Source organism: Bos grunniens, chromosome 2, assembly GCF_055505025.1.
Source record: "Bos grunniens cultivar Pamir isolate PY7600 chromosome 2, Bosgru_T2T1.0, whole genome shotgun sequence".
NCBI classification, from domain to species: domain Eukaryota; kingdom Metazoa; phylum Chordata; class Mammalia; order Artiodactyla; family Bovidae; genus Bos; species Bos grunniens.
This window is the reverse complement of record NC_141166.1, coordinates 71406055-71423047: the sequence shown is the minus strand read 5'-3', so window position 1 is coordinate 71423047 and position 16993 is coordinate 71406055. Positions and strand designations below refer to the sequence as shown.

General features: G+C 41.2%; 1 protein-coding gene and 1 long non-coding RNA gene across 4 annotated transcripts in view; both read right to left on the bottom strand.

Annotated features, from left to right (window-relative positions):
• Nucleotides 1-2361, bottom strand: part of SLC35F5 (solute carrier family 35 member F5) — a 40211-nt gene extending 37850 nt beyond the window's left edge. The window contains exons 1-3 of one of the 3 annotated variants that reach the window (XM_086350003.1): nt 2040-2361; nt 1091-1181; nt 799-940 (exon numbers count right to left, since the gene is read on the bottom strand). In XM_086350003.1, coding sequence (XP_086206129.1) covers nt 799-940; nt 1091-1181; nt 2040-2079 — 273 coding nt within the window. In that variant the 5' untranslated portion in view covers nt 2080-2361. Of the gene's footprint in view, nt 1-798; nt 941-1090; nt 1182-1419; nt 1919-2039 lie in introns of those variants that run through there. The other 2 variants (XM_086350020.1, XM_086350011.1) reach the window with 2 other exon arrangements.
• An 8368-nt stretch (nt 2362-10729) lies between these two features.
• On the bottom strand, nt 10730-15551 carry LOC147378220 (uncharacterized). Its single transcript, XR_015145274.1, has 2 exons — nt 15471-15551; nt 10730-11357 (listed from the first exon to the last, which is right to left on the bottom strand). It is a non-coding gene; the product is annotated as an uncharacterized LOC147378220 (long non-coding RNA).
• Between the last annotated feature and the right edge of the window lie 1442 nt (nt 15552-16993).

The following is a 16993-nucleotide window of genomic DNA, read 5'->3' as shown; positions in this document are numbered from 1 at the left end:
TAAAAATTTATTCATCAGATACAATCCAATGTCAACTATTTACTTAGCTACCACGTGGGATGACCAGCAGTATCGCACTGCTTCCTTTGACATTTAAATTCATTTTATAAATGCTAGTCTTCCTTTTGCCTTAATATAGCAACATGTAAGTTGAAACAGTAATTTCTGAAAATGAATTTTTGCAGGGATCGTTAACTAAAGTGAATTAAGTACCTATACAAGTTGAAAGAAAAACTAGCTTGTGAACTCAAAATACCACATTACTACCAACAGGTCATCAATAAAAACAAAATAAAATTTAATTAAAGGCAATCACCCTATACATGTATTTCACAAGAACATTTAAATCAGCAAACACATAAATGTCCATGCACCAATGTATGTGTACAATAGTGACCATACATGAAAACTCGGATCACTTTCACTCATTTGTCCAAAAGTATTTTCACTTTCTACTAAATGGTGACTCCTGTATGGCTGTTCCACTAGAAAATAGTATTTATAAAAAAAGAAATAAATTTAGAGAAAAAAAAAACACCAAAAACCCACAAATATTAAGAAAATAGGCATGTATCTCATTTTCTACATAACCTCCTTCTAGGGATTTAAGAAAACTGAATGAAACAATAAAAACAGTATCCTTTCAGCTTCAACTTGAATTGATACTCGTTTGTTATAAAAGAAAATTTAACAATATTCAAAATACCACTTAAGTGGGCATGAGAGACAGTAATGGCTAGAGATAAATATAACGATATTTCAATAACACAGCATCATTCCTAGATAAGGCTTACATACCGAAGTAAGTTCTGAGGATGCAACCCATATCACATCAACAAGTAGGAGAATAACAATCCCAAGAGCCATTCGCTTCCGCTGAGTGAAACCACTGCTCTGGGAATTCATTCGGTTCATGATAAACACACACACCATTTGCAGTCTGTTTTTAGAAAAACACAGATTACATTAGAAAGGATCTTTAAAAAATAACCATATAAAAATGAGAATATAAGTACAACAGAAGTATGACATTTGTTAAGCTAATGTTCAAAGTCACACAGTTTTTGTTTTTTTAAAGTGTTGAATTTACCTTATTTTAAAGGCCTTTCTGAGATCTTGAAGAGCAATGCCTGAAAACTTAGAAGATCTGAGTCTAAACGGAGGTGAAGAACTCAGTGCACCTAAAAATCACCACAGAATAATGCTTGTGAAAACATCAACCACTCAAAATAAGACTCATAAGCTCTTTTTCACTCTTCACCTTTAAAATGAAAGCAAATGAAAGAATATCGAGTATGTGAAATATAACTGACATTTTTCTCTACACTTCTGTTATCTACTATACATTTCAAATTATACTCAAAGAATACGATACAAAGAAAAAAAGCAAAATTCAACAATCAGCATATTTAAGAATACTTCACTAGTGAAGAACAGCTTCATAATAGTTTCATAAAGACAGAACTGGATTCGCCGCTCTTGCTACTCTCTTCAGAGGCACCCAACCCCCGGACAGTGTCTAGACACGCGCCTGTTTCTAAGTGTCTTCTCCGTCCCAGATCTTGAGTGGACTTGGCAGATTTGAGAGGAAGCGATTTGTTTTGTGTATTGAGGGCACGTTTCCAAGCACCTCACATGGTCAAGGGAAAGGATCCTCCACGCTTCCCCCACCCACCCTTCAGTGTGTCTACTATTTCGATCCGAAATAGTCATTCAGGAGGTGGGTGGGGAAACAGCTGTTCAAGGGAATCTTCCTTTTTTCGAGGAGGGAAAAAAAGAAAGTTAAGGCAGTGACGTCTCCCCGGAGAAAGAGATTAAAGCCGTGAGGCGGCGGCGCCGGGAAGCTTCCTCAACTACCAGAGTCTAGACTGGGCTCGCGCGCCCCTGTCAGCCTCCCCCTCAATAGGTCCCCAGACACTGTGGCCATTTCGGTCAGAGCACCTCGGCTGCTACGAGAGGCTCAAGAGTGGGGCTGTTCGGGGCCCTCGGTCCCCGGCTTCGGTTCCCAGTGATTTCGCGGCCATCCTGTGCCTACTTACCTGGCCTTCCTGCCCCGGGATGGTGTCGTGGCGGCACCATGAGCGGACCCGGCCCGGACCCGCCGCCGCCCAGGGCCACGGCCGCGGCCTCGGACTCACAGAGCTCTCGCACCGCCTGTCATTGCGCTGCGCGCAGGCCTAGCCCCTGAAGCCGCGGTGGGCCTCGGGGCGACACTGCCGACGCCAACCGGCTCCACTCGGTTCGGGAGGGCTGGGGGCGGGCGAAGGTAAGGAACCGCGCAGGCAGCGATGGCCGCGGAGGCCCTGAGCTGGACCCTGGCCCCGGCCCCGCCCCCGGCCGGCCAGCCTGCCAGCCCGGCCTGCGGCCCCGCCCCTCTCTCCGGCGCAAGGGCGGTGGCGCACGGGTTTCGTCACGACTGCGCGACTGCAGGCGGCAGGAGGGTGTACGTCTAGGTTGGTTTGTCTATTGACGGGCGCTGGGCACAGAGCGAGAAGACGCCGCTGGGACGGCAGAGAGGAGATGGGAAGAAGGGAAGCAGGGCGCGGTGGAATGAGAAGAGGGAAGAAGGCGTGGGTGGTTGAAATGGAGCGAAGGACGAGAGTGGTGCCTGAGCCTCCAGATGGCCCCGCACCAAAACAAGAGCTAACAACTGCATTTGTTACAAAATTCGGTCAGGAAACTCTCAGTAGTTCTTTCTCGAGAAGAGGACGGAAGAGCAGAATGGCCTGGGAGAACTTTTGCTTTTTGGAAACTTGTATGTAAAATAGATCCCAGGTTCGGGAATTAGAAGTTCTGTCAGTAAGGCCAAACTATTTCACCTCCCTGGCCCTCAGATTACTGAAAATTAGGCATAATAATAGTACCTGCCTCGTCTATTAATTTGTATATATGCTAGGATTACTTGAGCATACAAATGTGAAGGGTTTAGATAGTTCATACAGGTAGAACACAAATGTTAATAATTATTAAATTATACAGATTTTTTAAATTAGCTTTTGAGTAGCCCATAAGAAAAAGCCTTGACCAGCGTCCTGATATGTATTTAGAAAACGAAAATGAGACCAGAAGTTTCTTCACTGGAGTTGTCTACTACCAGCGCATTTGTAACATCTTTATGAGGTGGTGTGAAGAAATTTAAGTTTTCTTTTGTAATCACAATGTAGTGCATTTCTTACCTTCTAAATTTCTCCTGTTTTATAGAAATTGAATATATTGAATTTGTTCCGTTAACTAGTAAAGCAATACCATTGAACATTTTTTGTTGACCCCGTCAATTTCTAATAAACTATCAGCATTAAGCTCCTCTAATAAATATTTAGAAAGGTATCATGCAGAATAAAAAAATCTTAACCATTTAAATTACTTAGGGGAAATTTGTTTGCAGACATTGATCAAATTATTCCAGTAGATGCTTTATTCTTGTTTCTTTAGAGTGGCAGACCCATAGTAGACTGAAAAAAAATAATAGCATTATGAATACCTTCCAGGATCTAAGAACCAGGAAAATTAGGTTGTACTTTTTTTTTTTCTGTTTTGAGATTTATTTTTTTTAATTTTATTTTATTTTTAAACTTTACAATATTGTATTAGTTTTGCCAAATATCGAAATGAATCTGCCACAGGTATACATGTGTTCCCCATCCTGAACCCTCCTCCCTCCTCCCTCCCCATACCATCCCTCTGGGTCGTCCCAGTGCACCAGCCCCAAGCATCCAGTATCCTGTCTGACCACTCTTTATTCTGTGATCTTGAGGACTATTATTCTCTCTACCTCAATTCATTAGAAATATGCTGATACTGTTACCTATTTCTTAAATAAATAATGCAAATGTAAGTACTTTGTAAATGTATATAAATTACCATTATTACCACTTATTTCCAGAGCATCTGTTAAAGGACAGTGCCTCTAGTCCTAGGTTAATCTTCCATTAACATGTTTTCCCAGCACACTCTGAGGAAAATTCCACTGGACTACTCTGAGTCAACAGACCCTGGTGTGATTTCTGTGGTGTGGCATTCTGAACTCAGGCATTTCTTTCTTGTGTCCCCACATCTTGTCCAAGGCCAAGCCCTTAGTAACTTCGAAGTCTTAGAAAGCTGCTTTCTGGTATAACTTTCACTCTTATTTCTGTGATTAATTCTTAGATGCAAGAACTTTACATTTCCCTCCCTACAAAATCCCAACTGTCTACATTTTCAAATATAAATTCCACAAGAACAAGAATTTTTGCCTTTATTATCCTCCACTATACCCTCAGCATCTAGACTAGGGCCCAACACAGAAGAGTGGTCAATGTCTTGAATGAACTGGAACATGTCGCTGTCTCTTGACATTTTAAAGCCTATTTTCTTCCTCATATCTTCATTTTTGTTGGTACCACTATTTTTGTAGTCTCACAGTCTTAAAAGATTGATTTTTCATTTTTATTAAATTCCTTTTTACTCTTCAAAGTTGATCACTCTTTAAGTCCTTTTGAAATCTCTCAGTAGTAGACCCTTAAAATTCATGTTATTAAGTCCGATATCTTAAAAAAAAGTTACCTAAAATATAGAGAATATAATTTCCTCAGTAATTACATGTGTCACAATATGAATATGAAGGTAAGATCATGTGTGAGTGTACAGGGCAGTCAGTAGTTCACTCCTGTACACCAGTATCAAAGATTACATTTCAAATTCAAGCCTTAGTAAAATCACAAATGGCTATGTCATGAGTCTTTGGAGCTTCCAGTTAATAGTTGAAACCACTTATAATAGTTCTGTGAATTCCAAGCGTGGAAATAAAGAACACTCAAATGAGAACAAGCAGAAAACATTTATTCAGAGCTTGCTATAGCAAGGCAGTCAGCCCACATCATTTGCATTTGGCAGAGATTCAAAGACGGGGAAGTGTAAAAGTTTTCCAGTAGAAACAGGGATAGGCTTCAGGTATACCCTGACGGTTGGCATGGGGAAACAAGGAAAGCTAACCAGAAACAAGGCATCCTTTGTGGTTGGAGGGATACATATTTACCTTGCTCTGGTTCTAAGTTGGAAACAAGACAGAAACTTAGGAAGCTGGCAGTTATTGATCAAGTGCTGACCAACAGTCTACTCTTGTCTCTTATATTTCATCATATTTTCTACTAGAATGCTGGGCACAAAAGCTCAATAAATAATTGATTTGATTTGTATCTAACACATGGTCTAATGGATTGGCGTTCACGATTTAGTTTTCATTACTGTACACAAGAGACTGCTTTTGAATTTGAATTACTGCATTTTACGGGGTAAGTCAGAACCTTGAGAGGTTCTGAGATTTAAATCTAAGGTCCTAAGGGTTTATTGTGTACAATCAAGTCCTGCATTTTCAAGGGTTTACAGGCAGTTTGGAGGAGCAAAATATCAACAGAGAATTGAATAAAAGTTCTAAACACCCATAAAATAGGCATCTTAAGACAATGCTTGATTCATGGCCACTCATTGCCATGCCCTTGAGGGTATGGACCAGAGTTCTGCAGGCATGATCTCTTCAGGTAAATATAAAGAAAGCTTTAGAAAACAGGTGGATCTGAACTTCATTTTAATAATGGGTAGAATTTTGATGGGGATGGAATAGAGGAATGATTTTTTTTTTCTAAGAATAAAAGAATATGAGTGTAGGGGAGGAAAAGTTCTTTTTTCCTTTTACCCTCCTGGTTTTCCAGCTGGGGTCCTACAAAATTAGACTGACAAAAGCCACGTGAACAAGGGAAAAACAAGCAGTTTATTAACCCATAGAGGGCATATCACTGGGGAGGAATCTAAAAGAAGAGTAACTCAAATTGGTGGTCAGAAGGTGGGCTAATACAGCATCTTTAACAAAACAAGAATAATTCGTAGAGATGTGATAAAGAAAAAGAGTTTCAGACTTTCAGGAGTGGCAAACCCTGGGAAGGTAAATATTAATATGTGGGGCTGCTAATAGAATTAGGTTTGTTTGTGCAGCTCCATCTTGGCTTTCTGTCATCTTCATGGCTGTAAAACTTCCCAAGGAGGGCTTCCCCCATTCCATCCCTGGTCTGGGAAGATCCCACGTGCTGTGGAGCAACTAAGTCTATGTGCCACAACTGCTGAGCTTGCACTCGAGCCCATGAGCCACAACTACTGAAGCCCGCATGCCCGGAGCCTGTGCTCCACAACAAGAGAAACCACAACAATGAGAAGCCCGTGTACCTCAACTAGAAAGTAGCCCCCACTCGCTGCAGCTAGAGAAAGCCCTCTTGAGCAGCGATGAAGACCCACCGTAGCAAAAAAATTAATTTTTTTTTTTAAACTTACCAAGGAGAGGGAATGTATGTATGGCAGTCCTTTTCAGAAGTTTCTGCTTTTAGTCAGGAACTTAGTCCGCATCTATTGATTTTAATTTGCCTCCAACTTAAAATATTCCTTACTGCATGGCCACGGTACCCACTGGAGGATGGCGAACGGTGGCCAGTTGGAGGGTCTCTTAAGTATAATACTGTTCCACAATTAGACTGGTTTCGTAAGGAACAAGGGAAATGGGTAGAAGTAGCATATGTGTTGCCCTTTTTCTCTCTGCAAAATATGCCAGACTTATGTCCTAAGGATGTAGATTTGGGGGTGAAACCTTCAGCTCCCTCCTGTCCTCTTTGCCCCCGTACCTGGGGCTCCAAGCTGAGCAAACTGAAAGCCAGAGAACCCCCCTCAGAAGGGTTGCCTTGGTCTCAGAGGAAATCCAAACTGAGATTCAAACTGCCCACGTGGAGGTCCAAACAACTCCTGTCTCAGTACAACCTCAGACTACTCTGGTTTCAGTAGAAACTCAGACCATTGAAGTAAGAGCTGAGATGGAGGACAGGAGACAAAGAGAAGAAGAAAAACAGGTTTCTCCAATCTACCCCTGGGATCATATGCGCAGAGCAGCCAGAGACTGAGGAACAGCCACACAAGCTGTTGCCTCTTTATGAAACACCCACCCGGAGAAATAATCAGTCTGTGAGAGTTAATAAGCCTTTTTCTTATCAAGAAATACAAAGAATCAAGGAGGATCTGGGAGACTATTTAGAGGACCCAGAAAAATATATTAGAGCTTTTAAAGGTGTTACTCTGCTTTATGACCTCACTTGGAAGGATGTTATGTATATCTCGGGACAAACGCTGACTCCCGACTCAAAGACTCGAGTTTTGGGAAAAGTGGTTGCTTATGGAGATGAATGGAGAAGGCAATGGCACCCCACTCCAGTACTCTTGCCTGGAAAATCCCATGGGCCGAGGAGCCTGGTAGGCTGCAGTCCATGGGGTCGCTGAGGGCCGGACACGACTGAGAGACTTCACTTTCACTTAAAATATTACTTATGCCAAAGTGACATATTCTTGTTCTCAACATGAGCAAGAGAAAAAGACGTGTCCAGAGGCAACTTATAAAACACTTGGCAGGGAACTTGCATGGTGGGCCAGTGGCTAAGACTCTGCATTCACAATGCAGTGAACCAGTGAAGCTGCTCAGTCGTGTCTGATTCTTTGCAAGCCCATGGACTGTCATGTACCAGGCTTCTCCCTCCATAGAATTTTCCAGGCAAGAGTACTGGAGTGGGTTGCCATTTCCTTCTCCAGGGGATCTTCCTGACCCAGGGATCAAACCCAGGTCTCCCACATTACAGGCAGATGCTTTACCATCTGAGCCACCAGGGAAGCCCTTAACATATTCCTTATATCAAAGTGACATATTCTGGTCCTCAACATGAGCAAGAGAAAAAGACATGTCCAGAGGCAACTTATAAAACTTGGCTGGGAACTTGCCTGGTGGGCCAGTAGCTAAGACTCTGCACTCACAATGCAGGTGGCCCCAGTTTGATCCGTGGTAAGGGAACTTATGCGAACAGTTGACTCATTGGAAAAGACTCTGATGCTGGGAGGGATTGGGGACAGGAGGAAAAGGGGACGACAGAGGATAAAATGGCTGGATGGCATCACCGACTCGATGGACGTGAGTTTGAGTGAGCTGCGGGAGTTGGTGATGGACAGGGAGGCCTGGTGTGTTGCAATTCATGGGGTCGCAAAGAGTCAGACACGACTGAGTGACTGAACTGAACTGAACTGAAGGGAACTAGATCCCACATGCCACAACTGCAAGTTCACATGTTGCAACTAAGGAGCTTATGTGCCACAATTAAGACCTGGCGCGCGCGCGCGCGCGCACACACACACACACACACACACACACAGACCTGGCACAGCCAAATAAAAACTAAAACACTTGGCAGAACACAGCATGTATGTAGAGAAGCAATAGGAATTAAAATTTTGTCAAGGTTGCAGATATCATGGCAAGGTTCTACTAGCTGCAGAAACTAATTCAGAGAGTTTGGACTTTGAGAAACTAAGAGCTTTTAAATAAGAGAGCACTACATAAGACATCACACTTGAGGAAACCATGTTATAGACAAAACTGATTATCAAATTAAGGCAGGTATTTGCTAAGCTAGAAAATACTGAATCTAAACATATATGTCTAGTATCCTCTTAGCACTCTGCACCATGCCAGACACCAGATTGACACTGATGCTCTTTTTCTGAAAATGGTCTCACTTGAGTATGACTTCATTTTATATCTTACTGTTGAAGGCATACTTGGTAAGGATGTAGATAAGGAAATAAGGGCCCCATCTGACTGGTGCTGAGGAATCTAATGTGGCACTGTGCATGCTCACCCTGTGCTTTCAGCCAGCTGATCAGCTTCCTGCCAACTGAGTCGCCCATGCCAGCAGGTTGTGGTTGTGGTTGTTAGTCACTCAGTCATGCCTGACTCTGTGACCCCATGGACTGTAGCCCACCAGGCTCCTTGGTCCGTGGAACTCCAAGAATACTGGAGTGGGTAGCCATTCCCTTCTCCAGGGCATCTTCCCAACTCAGAGATTGAACCTGAGTCTCCAGCACTGCAGGCAGATTCTTTACCGTCTGAGCCACCAGGGTTAGAGCAGCAGGTTAGAGCATAGTAATGAGGAGCTCGTTGACAGCTGCATCCCCTTCCCAACATGATCCTGACCTCCTCAGCTTCTCTCTTCTTCTCCCATTTTGGTCTTATGCTCTGATTCTGATACTTGATATCAACAACTTGATATCTGATACCACTCTACCAGTACAACCTTGGGTCTTTCTTATCATTTCACCGACACCTGCACTCCCATCTGCTGCCAGGCCATAAGCAAACCAAACAGCCTGTGCCTCACAGTACCTGGAACACTTTCACAGCCCATGTGGCCCCTGAATAGCCCAGGTTCCCTCAATGTTCAAATGAGAAAATTTACAAAAAGCAAACTAAGGCTGTGATATATATAATAGGTTCTTAGATGTGACTCTTTGTATTGTCTCCTGCTTTGAGCAGAGGCCCCAAAACACAGAATAAAAATAAGTAGCAGAGACAGTCATGTTCTAAGGTGAGATATTAGACTGCAAAGAGGGTGTCCTAACCCAGTTTTACTGTCAGCACACCGCTTGTATCCAGGCTGTATGTGTACACTATGAATCCATGAGAAGGATCTAAAGATGGGGAAATATGCATTTGTTTCAAGAAGTTTGCCACATGATCTGAATATTCCCATCAGCATCCCTGTATAGATTTGGGAGGTGTGTTTCTCCCCATCTCAAGAAAAGCAAGGGAGGAGGCAGGCACTTCAAGAGAGTATTCCAGAGTCTTGGCACACGTTCTCTTAATTTAAGGAACACAAAGTATGGTGCCCAAGTTCAGGGGCAAGAGGATGTAACTAGGGCCTGTAGGAGCCTTGCTGCTTGGTCTGCAGGACAAGGAAAGAGAATTCTGATGGGAATGGCCTATATTTCCAGGCACAAAAATTAAGATGAACTTCTCCTGGGCCAAAAGTGGACCACATAGGAAGGAAACATACTGGGTTTCTTTTTCTTCTCTTTTTCTTTCAGTTTTATTGGCGTATAATTGACATATGACACTGTATAAGTTTAAGCATAATGATTTGATTTACATACATCATAAAATTACTACCACAATAAGTTTCGTGAACATCCGTTGTCTCACATAGAAAGAATATTAAAGAAACAGAAAAACAGTTTCTTCCTTGTGATGAGGACTAAGGATTTGCTCTCAACAATTTTCATATATAACATTCAGCCGTGTTAATTGTATTTATCATGTTGTTACATCACATCCCTATTACTTATTTTTTTAATATATTATCAACAGCAGGAAATGAGTTTTTATTGCATACTGGGCTTCTTAAGAGTGACTCTACCAACTAGGTCTGCCTAGAGAGATGAGGTCTGTAACAGAGCACTACTTGGGGGGTGGGGGGAATTGTAAGCGGTCGTGTAAATGAAACAGGGTTGTGCCTAGGGAACAAAAGGAAAATATTTCCCAGCAGCAGCATTCCACGAGATCAAGGTCTGCATTTGGAGTAGACCATGCCAGTGGTGTTCCAGTAAAGGTTTACCACCTGATCTCCAGGAAGAGTCCAGATTTGTAGCATTTCTGCCTTCCATGGTGTGATTGGTGGCTCCTGTCTCCTGCCACAGCCAACTTATGTGGGAAAGTTGCATGGTAGGACACCATTATAAAGTGTCTTTACCATGCAGATACAGTAGATGTAAATAAACTCAAGACAAGAACAGAGATAAAGTGTGTGCTCAGTTGCTCAGTCATGTCCAGCTAGCTCTTTGTGACCACGTGAACTGTAGCCTGCCAGGCTCCTCTGTCCATGGCATTGTCCAGGCAAGAATACTGGAGTGGGTTGCCAAGCCATCCTCCAAGGGATCTTCCTGACCTAAGGATTGAACTTGCATCTTCGGCATCGCAGGCAGACTCTTTATCTCCAAGCCACTGGGGAAGCCCCAGACATAATAGAAAAATGTAATCAAGTAGCTAGGAGCTATTGCATATTATCCCTGATTTTTAAAAATTTATTTAACTGTAAGTATATATATATATATAAATGGAGTAGGAAATGGCAGTCCACTCTAGAATTCTTGACTGGAAAATCCCATGGACAGAGGAGCCTGACAGGCTACAGTCCATGGGGTCACAAAGAGTTGGACATGACTGAACGACTAAGCACATTATGTATAATTTAGTTTTTTTTAAAGTCTTTCATTTTATTTATTGTTGGCTGTGATGAGTCGTCAATGCTGAACACACACTTTCTCTAGTTGCAGCAAGCAGGGATTACTCTCTAATTGTTGTGCAGAGGCTTCTCATTGTAGCAGCTTCAGTAGTTGTGGATTATAGTCTCTAGAGTGCAGGCTCAATAGCTGTGGTGCATGGGCTTAATTGCACCATGGCATGTGGAATCCTCCTGGACCAAGGATCAAACCCACGTCTCCTGCATTGGCAGGTGGATTCTTAACCACTGAAAAACCAGGGAAGTCCATAATTTAGTTTTTAATGATGACTGGATTTAACAACCATACAAAATTCCTAATAACTGAACAATTAGTGCTTGAGACATGACATAGGCAAACTTCAGCATGGGTCACTGTACTATTCTCAGAAGTCACAGATGTCATATTACAGCCAAGACCTTTTCTGTCCCTTCCCTGGTACCCTTGCTCTGCCTTATCCTTTATCCATGGAGGCTTCAGAAACAGGATAACAATATACAGCCTTGCTGTACTCCTTTCCCAATTTGGAACTGGTCAGTTATTCGAGATCATTCTATTGTTTTTGAGATTGCACCCAAGTACTGCATTGCAGGACTCTTTTGTTGACTATGAGGGCTATTCCATTTTTATTAAGGGATTCTTGCTCACAGTAGGATATAATGGTCATCTGAATTAAATTTGCCCGTTCCCATCCATTTTAGGTCACTGATACCTAAAATGTCAATGTTACACTCTTGCCATCTCCTGCTTGACCACATCCAGTTTACCTTGATTCATGTACCTAACATTCCAGGTTCATAGACAATATTGTTCTTTACAGCATCGGACTTTCACCACCAGATGCATCCACAACTGAGGGCTGTTTCTACTTTGGCCCAGCTGCCATTCTCTCTGGAGCTAATTGCTATTAGTAATATGCTCTTTTCCAGTAGCATATTGGACACCTTCTGACCTGAGGGCCTCATCTTCTGGTGTCATATCTTTTTGCCTTTTCATACTGTTCATGGAGTTCTTGCAGCAGGAATACTTAAGTGGTTTACCATTCCCTCCTCCAGTGGACTATGTTTTGTCAGAACTTTCCACCATGATCCATCCATCTTGGGTGGCCCTGCACAGCATGGCTCATTGCTTCATTCAGATACACAGGCCCCTTCACCATGACAAGGCTGTGATCCAAGAAGGGGTTTGATTTTTAAATTTTTAACATTTTTAAATATTTAAAAGTACCTTTTTATGCACAGAATATCCTTTAGAAAGTGTGCAATACATGTATGTACAAATGTATGTATGTATATATTATTTACTATACTAAATATTTTACACCATAAGTTTATAACACTATAATTCTTGGTAAGGAAGAAAATATTCTAGAATTATAACTTAAAACATATTGTAAGTCTGAAAAGATACTGTTTCCTACCATAGGTCCTCATATGGCCATTGATCAAAAATTATTTATTAATGCTCTCTTTTATGACCATTGCTAGACAATGTGGGGAATATATTCATTGACTCACAAATATTTATTGAGAGCCTGTTATATTCCACCCTCTATTTAAGACAATAGACTATCTGAAAATGACCTTAACTTCAAAGCACTGGAGACCTAACAGTAAATAAAATAAACAAACCCCTGGGGACTTCCCTGGTAGTACAGTGGCTAGGACTCTGTGCTTACAACACCAAGGACCCAGGTTCAGTCCCTGGTCAGAAAAGTAGATCCCACATGGCCCTACTAAGACCAGCACAGCCAAATCAGTCAAGCAATAAATAAATAAATATTTAAAAATAAATAAATAAAGCCCTTATATTCTGGAATTTATTTTCTAGAGGTAGACAATAAATAAACAAAACCAAAAACAAGTAAACACAGACCGTGATAAGTGCTCTGAAGAAAATAAAGATGGAGATGTGATAGTAAGTAGAAGAGACCAGTTTCCAGTGGACCTGTTAGGGAAGGCCTGTCTAAAGAGGTGACTTGTGTTCAGAAGACTGAGATTGAACCATAAATGTGAATAGCTGTGGGGAGAGCAATCAATGGAGGAAATAACAGGTGGTTTAAGAAGACCAGGTGTGGCTGAGGCCTCAGTGGGCAAGATGAGGTATGCTGCTGCTGCTGCTGCTAAGTCGCTTCAGTCGTGTCTGACTCTGTGCGACCCCATAGACGGCAGCCCACCAGGCTCCTTTGTCCATGGGATTTTCCAGGCAAGAGTACTGGACCATTGCCTTCTCCCAAGAAGAGGTATAAGATGGGTTAACTGGTAAGCACTGGCCAAGACAAAATTAAAAAAAACAAACAAACAAACCTCTGGCTGCCATATGAAGAATGAATAGGAGCGTGGATACAGGGAAAAGGGAGAAATTAAAAGATTATTTTCCGAGTTCTGAGGAAGATGACAGTCTTGGATTTGATAAGGAGTTCCTATGGCTCATCGGGTAAAGAATCCTCCTGCAGTGCAGAGACACAGGAGACACGGTTTTGATCTCTGGGTCTGGAAGATCCCACGGAGGAGGAAGTGGCAACCCACTCCAGCATTCTTGCCTGGAAAACTTCCAGGTCACAAAGAGTCGGACACAACTGAGTGACTGAGGGCACACATACACAGCAACCAAGACATGCCTTGCAAGAGGTAGGGAATGTAAATCCTATAGAAAATGTCCTTAATTTGCCTTCTAAAAGAATCTCTAGGTTGAAATTTTTTATGCACTGAGCAGTTTGCTTTCATGGATATTGTTAGGTTAGATTTTAAAAGTTAAACCTTGCAAAATCTAAATTACCCACAGTCCCGCTTCACCTTCCCAAGTCCTCTGTATTGTGATTTCCAGAATTGTTAATTGCAGTTCAGTTATGCATTAAGATATAAAATAGTTACTTTTAAAATTGAGAATTTGTGGGTGGTGAGAAGACCAGGCAGCCAAAATTCTCAGAAAATCCTCATCTTAGAATGACCTTAACTTCAGATTCTCCCCCTGCCAGGAATTTGCCTCATTAATGGCTCCTTGAAGCAGCTGTTGTCACTGAAATAGACTTTTGAGGTCATTAGGTATGAGAAGGACACATAAACTAGGAAAATTTGAAAAATGTGGTTAGAGTCCACTAAATTTAGAATTAACATCTTAGCAAAGGTTAATTTTTTTCTTTTTTAGAGCAGTTTTATTTTCACAATCAGATTAAGTAGAAAATACAAAGAATTTCTCTGTAATCCTTCCAACTCAACTTCTCCCCTCTACCAACATCCCTAAACAGATCAACAGTATTTTAAATTCTACATGAACACAATTTTTCATGCCTTTCTTGTCTGACAAAGATAAACAAGTGAAGATTTGTTTTTCACAACATGCATTTATTGCAGCTAAGATAAGTCTCTGATATTTCATCATGATTACCCTTCGATTTTCCTCATAGACCAAGTCAATCACTGCCCCTTGGTCACTAAAGCAGCTCCTATGCTATTTCACAGACTTTCCTGTTATCAGTAGGATATATCAGCTGCCTTCATTCCCCCACCTTCCCAGCCAGACTTACACTGTCAATGGTCTTTTTTCCTTAAATAAGTGAAAGGAATACATTTTCTGAAACTAATCGCATACCATGCTGGATGTATCTGCCTGTGCCTTATTGGTCAACTAAAGCCTTGAACTTTAATCAAAATGTACCATCATAGGGTAAAGTAATTCAGAAAGAGAAAAACAAAGATTGTATGATATCATTTATATATGGAATCTAGAAAAATGGTACAGATTAATTTATTTGCAAAGCAGAAACTGAGACACAGATGTAGAGAATAAATGTATGGAAACCAAGGGGGAGAAGGGGTGGGTGAACTGATTTAGGAGATTGGGATTGACATATATATACTGCTGCTGCTGCTGCTAAGTCGCTTCAGTCGTGTCCGCCTCTGTGCGACCTCAGACGGCAGCCCACCAGGCTCACCCGTCCCTGGGATTCTCCAGGCAAGAATACTGGAGTGGGCTGCCATTTCCTTCTCCAAATATATATATATACTATGTATAAAATAGATAACTAATGAGAACTTACTGTATAGCACAGGGAACCCTACTCAGTTCTCTGTGGTGACCTAAATGGGAAGGAAATTTAAAAAGTGGATATACTTACAGCTGATTCACTTTGCCATACAGCAAAAACTAACAAAACATTGTAAAGCAATTATACTCCAATAAAAAATTAGTAAAATGAAAAGAGAAAGATTACTTGAATTCGACCCAACCCTTTCTCACACAGTTCTTGGAAAAAAAACTGTTGTGGAGACAATTCAGTACAAACAAAGTGGGATTAATTAAACAAATTAGCAGGAATCTAGTGCTTTGATTCATTACCTTGCTCTTTATCCTGTACTTACTTTGTGCCAGGTGTGGTGCTTGCCACATAATAGTAAATAAATCAGCAATGGCCCCCATTCTTGCAGAGCTCCATCTAAGGTGCTTGTTCTCAGTGGGCTAATTTTATCTACCTCCCCTCCCACCCCCCCAACCCAAGAACAATTGGCAACATCTGGACACAATTTTTGGTTGTTACAACAGAAAGGCACTACTAACCTCTAGCAGGTAGAGGCAAGAAAGGCTTCTCAACACCTCTAATACACAGGACAGCTCCATAATAATGCCAATGGTGCCCCCAAATAGCCACTGCCCCAAATGTCAATAGTGCTGAGGTTGAGACGCTTTGGTCTAATGAATGGAAATATATTACAGATTTACTGAACAGTAAACTAAATCCTCTGTGGAGGATTCCCAGCAGGAAATCATCACTTAGAATGAAGTGTTTGGGATTTATATAGACATCTCAAACTTACAAACAGAAATAAGTCCAGCCTACATCAGAAGAAGGTATAAGAATATATAGGAGGTTTTGCTCACTGTGATGTTTTCCGATTCTAGTACAATGATTCTCAACCTAAGGACTGATGTAGAATTCCAAAGAGAGTTTTAAAAACTTCTGGTGACCAGTTTGTACCTCTACTAGGTATACAGTAGGGAAATGTGAAACCTAACACAGAGTTGAGAGCTATCTCAGATCCTACCCACAGGGAACAACTGTAGTGGAGACAGTTCAGTAAACCTTTAGGGATATTTAAACTTTCTTTCCTTCTTTTCCTTTCTTTCTTTCTCCTCTAAATTCCTTGAGCAGTTAAGTACAATCTACTTCACACTTTACTATATAAAGCTTTGAAGCTATAGTCTAATCATTTTATGAATGGAAATATTGTCTTTCCAAGAGATGATACAATATGAAATTTCATCTCATCTTCTTTTGGTCCTCCTTTGGCCTAATGTAATGCTAACCATTTAACAAGTGCTAAACAATTGGTGCTTAATGACTCAAATAGATGAAAGAAAGACTCATAAAAGCTCCAAATACAGAGATAGGAGGAGAAGGAGAGTATCAAATATGTCATAAGATGACAACTAAGCACAATGCAGTGGATCAGAAAGGGAAAACCCTAGAAAGACTATTATTGGGCCAGCTGGTGCAATTTGAATACATATTGACCATTAGATAGTATTATGGTGTCAAAGTTAAACTGACCACGTTTGGTCATCATCCTGTGATTATGTATGAGAATGTCCTTGTTCATAGGAGATATACTAGGAAAGGGTAAAGGGTTAAGATATCTGCAGCTTACTATTAAAAATTCAACAACACAAATAGTAGTAATAATAATACACATATATGTGCACTTGTATGTATGGATAGATATAAAAAGTTGGTGATAAAGCAAATATGGTGGAATGTTAACAATTAGAGACTCTAGAGGAAGAGTGTCTGACTATTTATTGTATTCTGCTTTGCAATTCTCCTATAAAGTTTTCAAAATAAAGACTTACAATCTACATATGTATAATATTCTGAGAAATATTAACT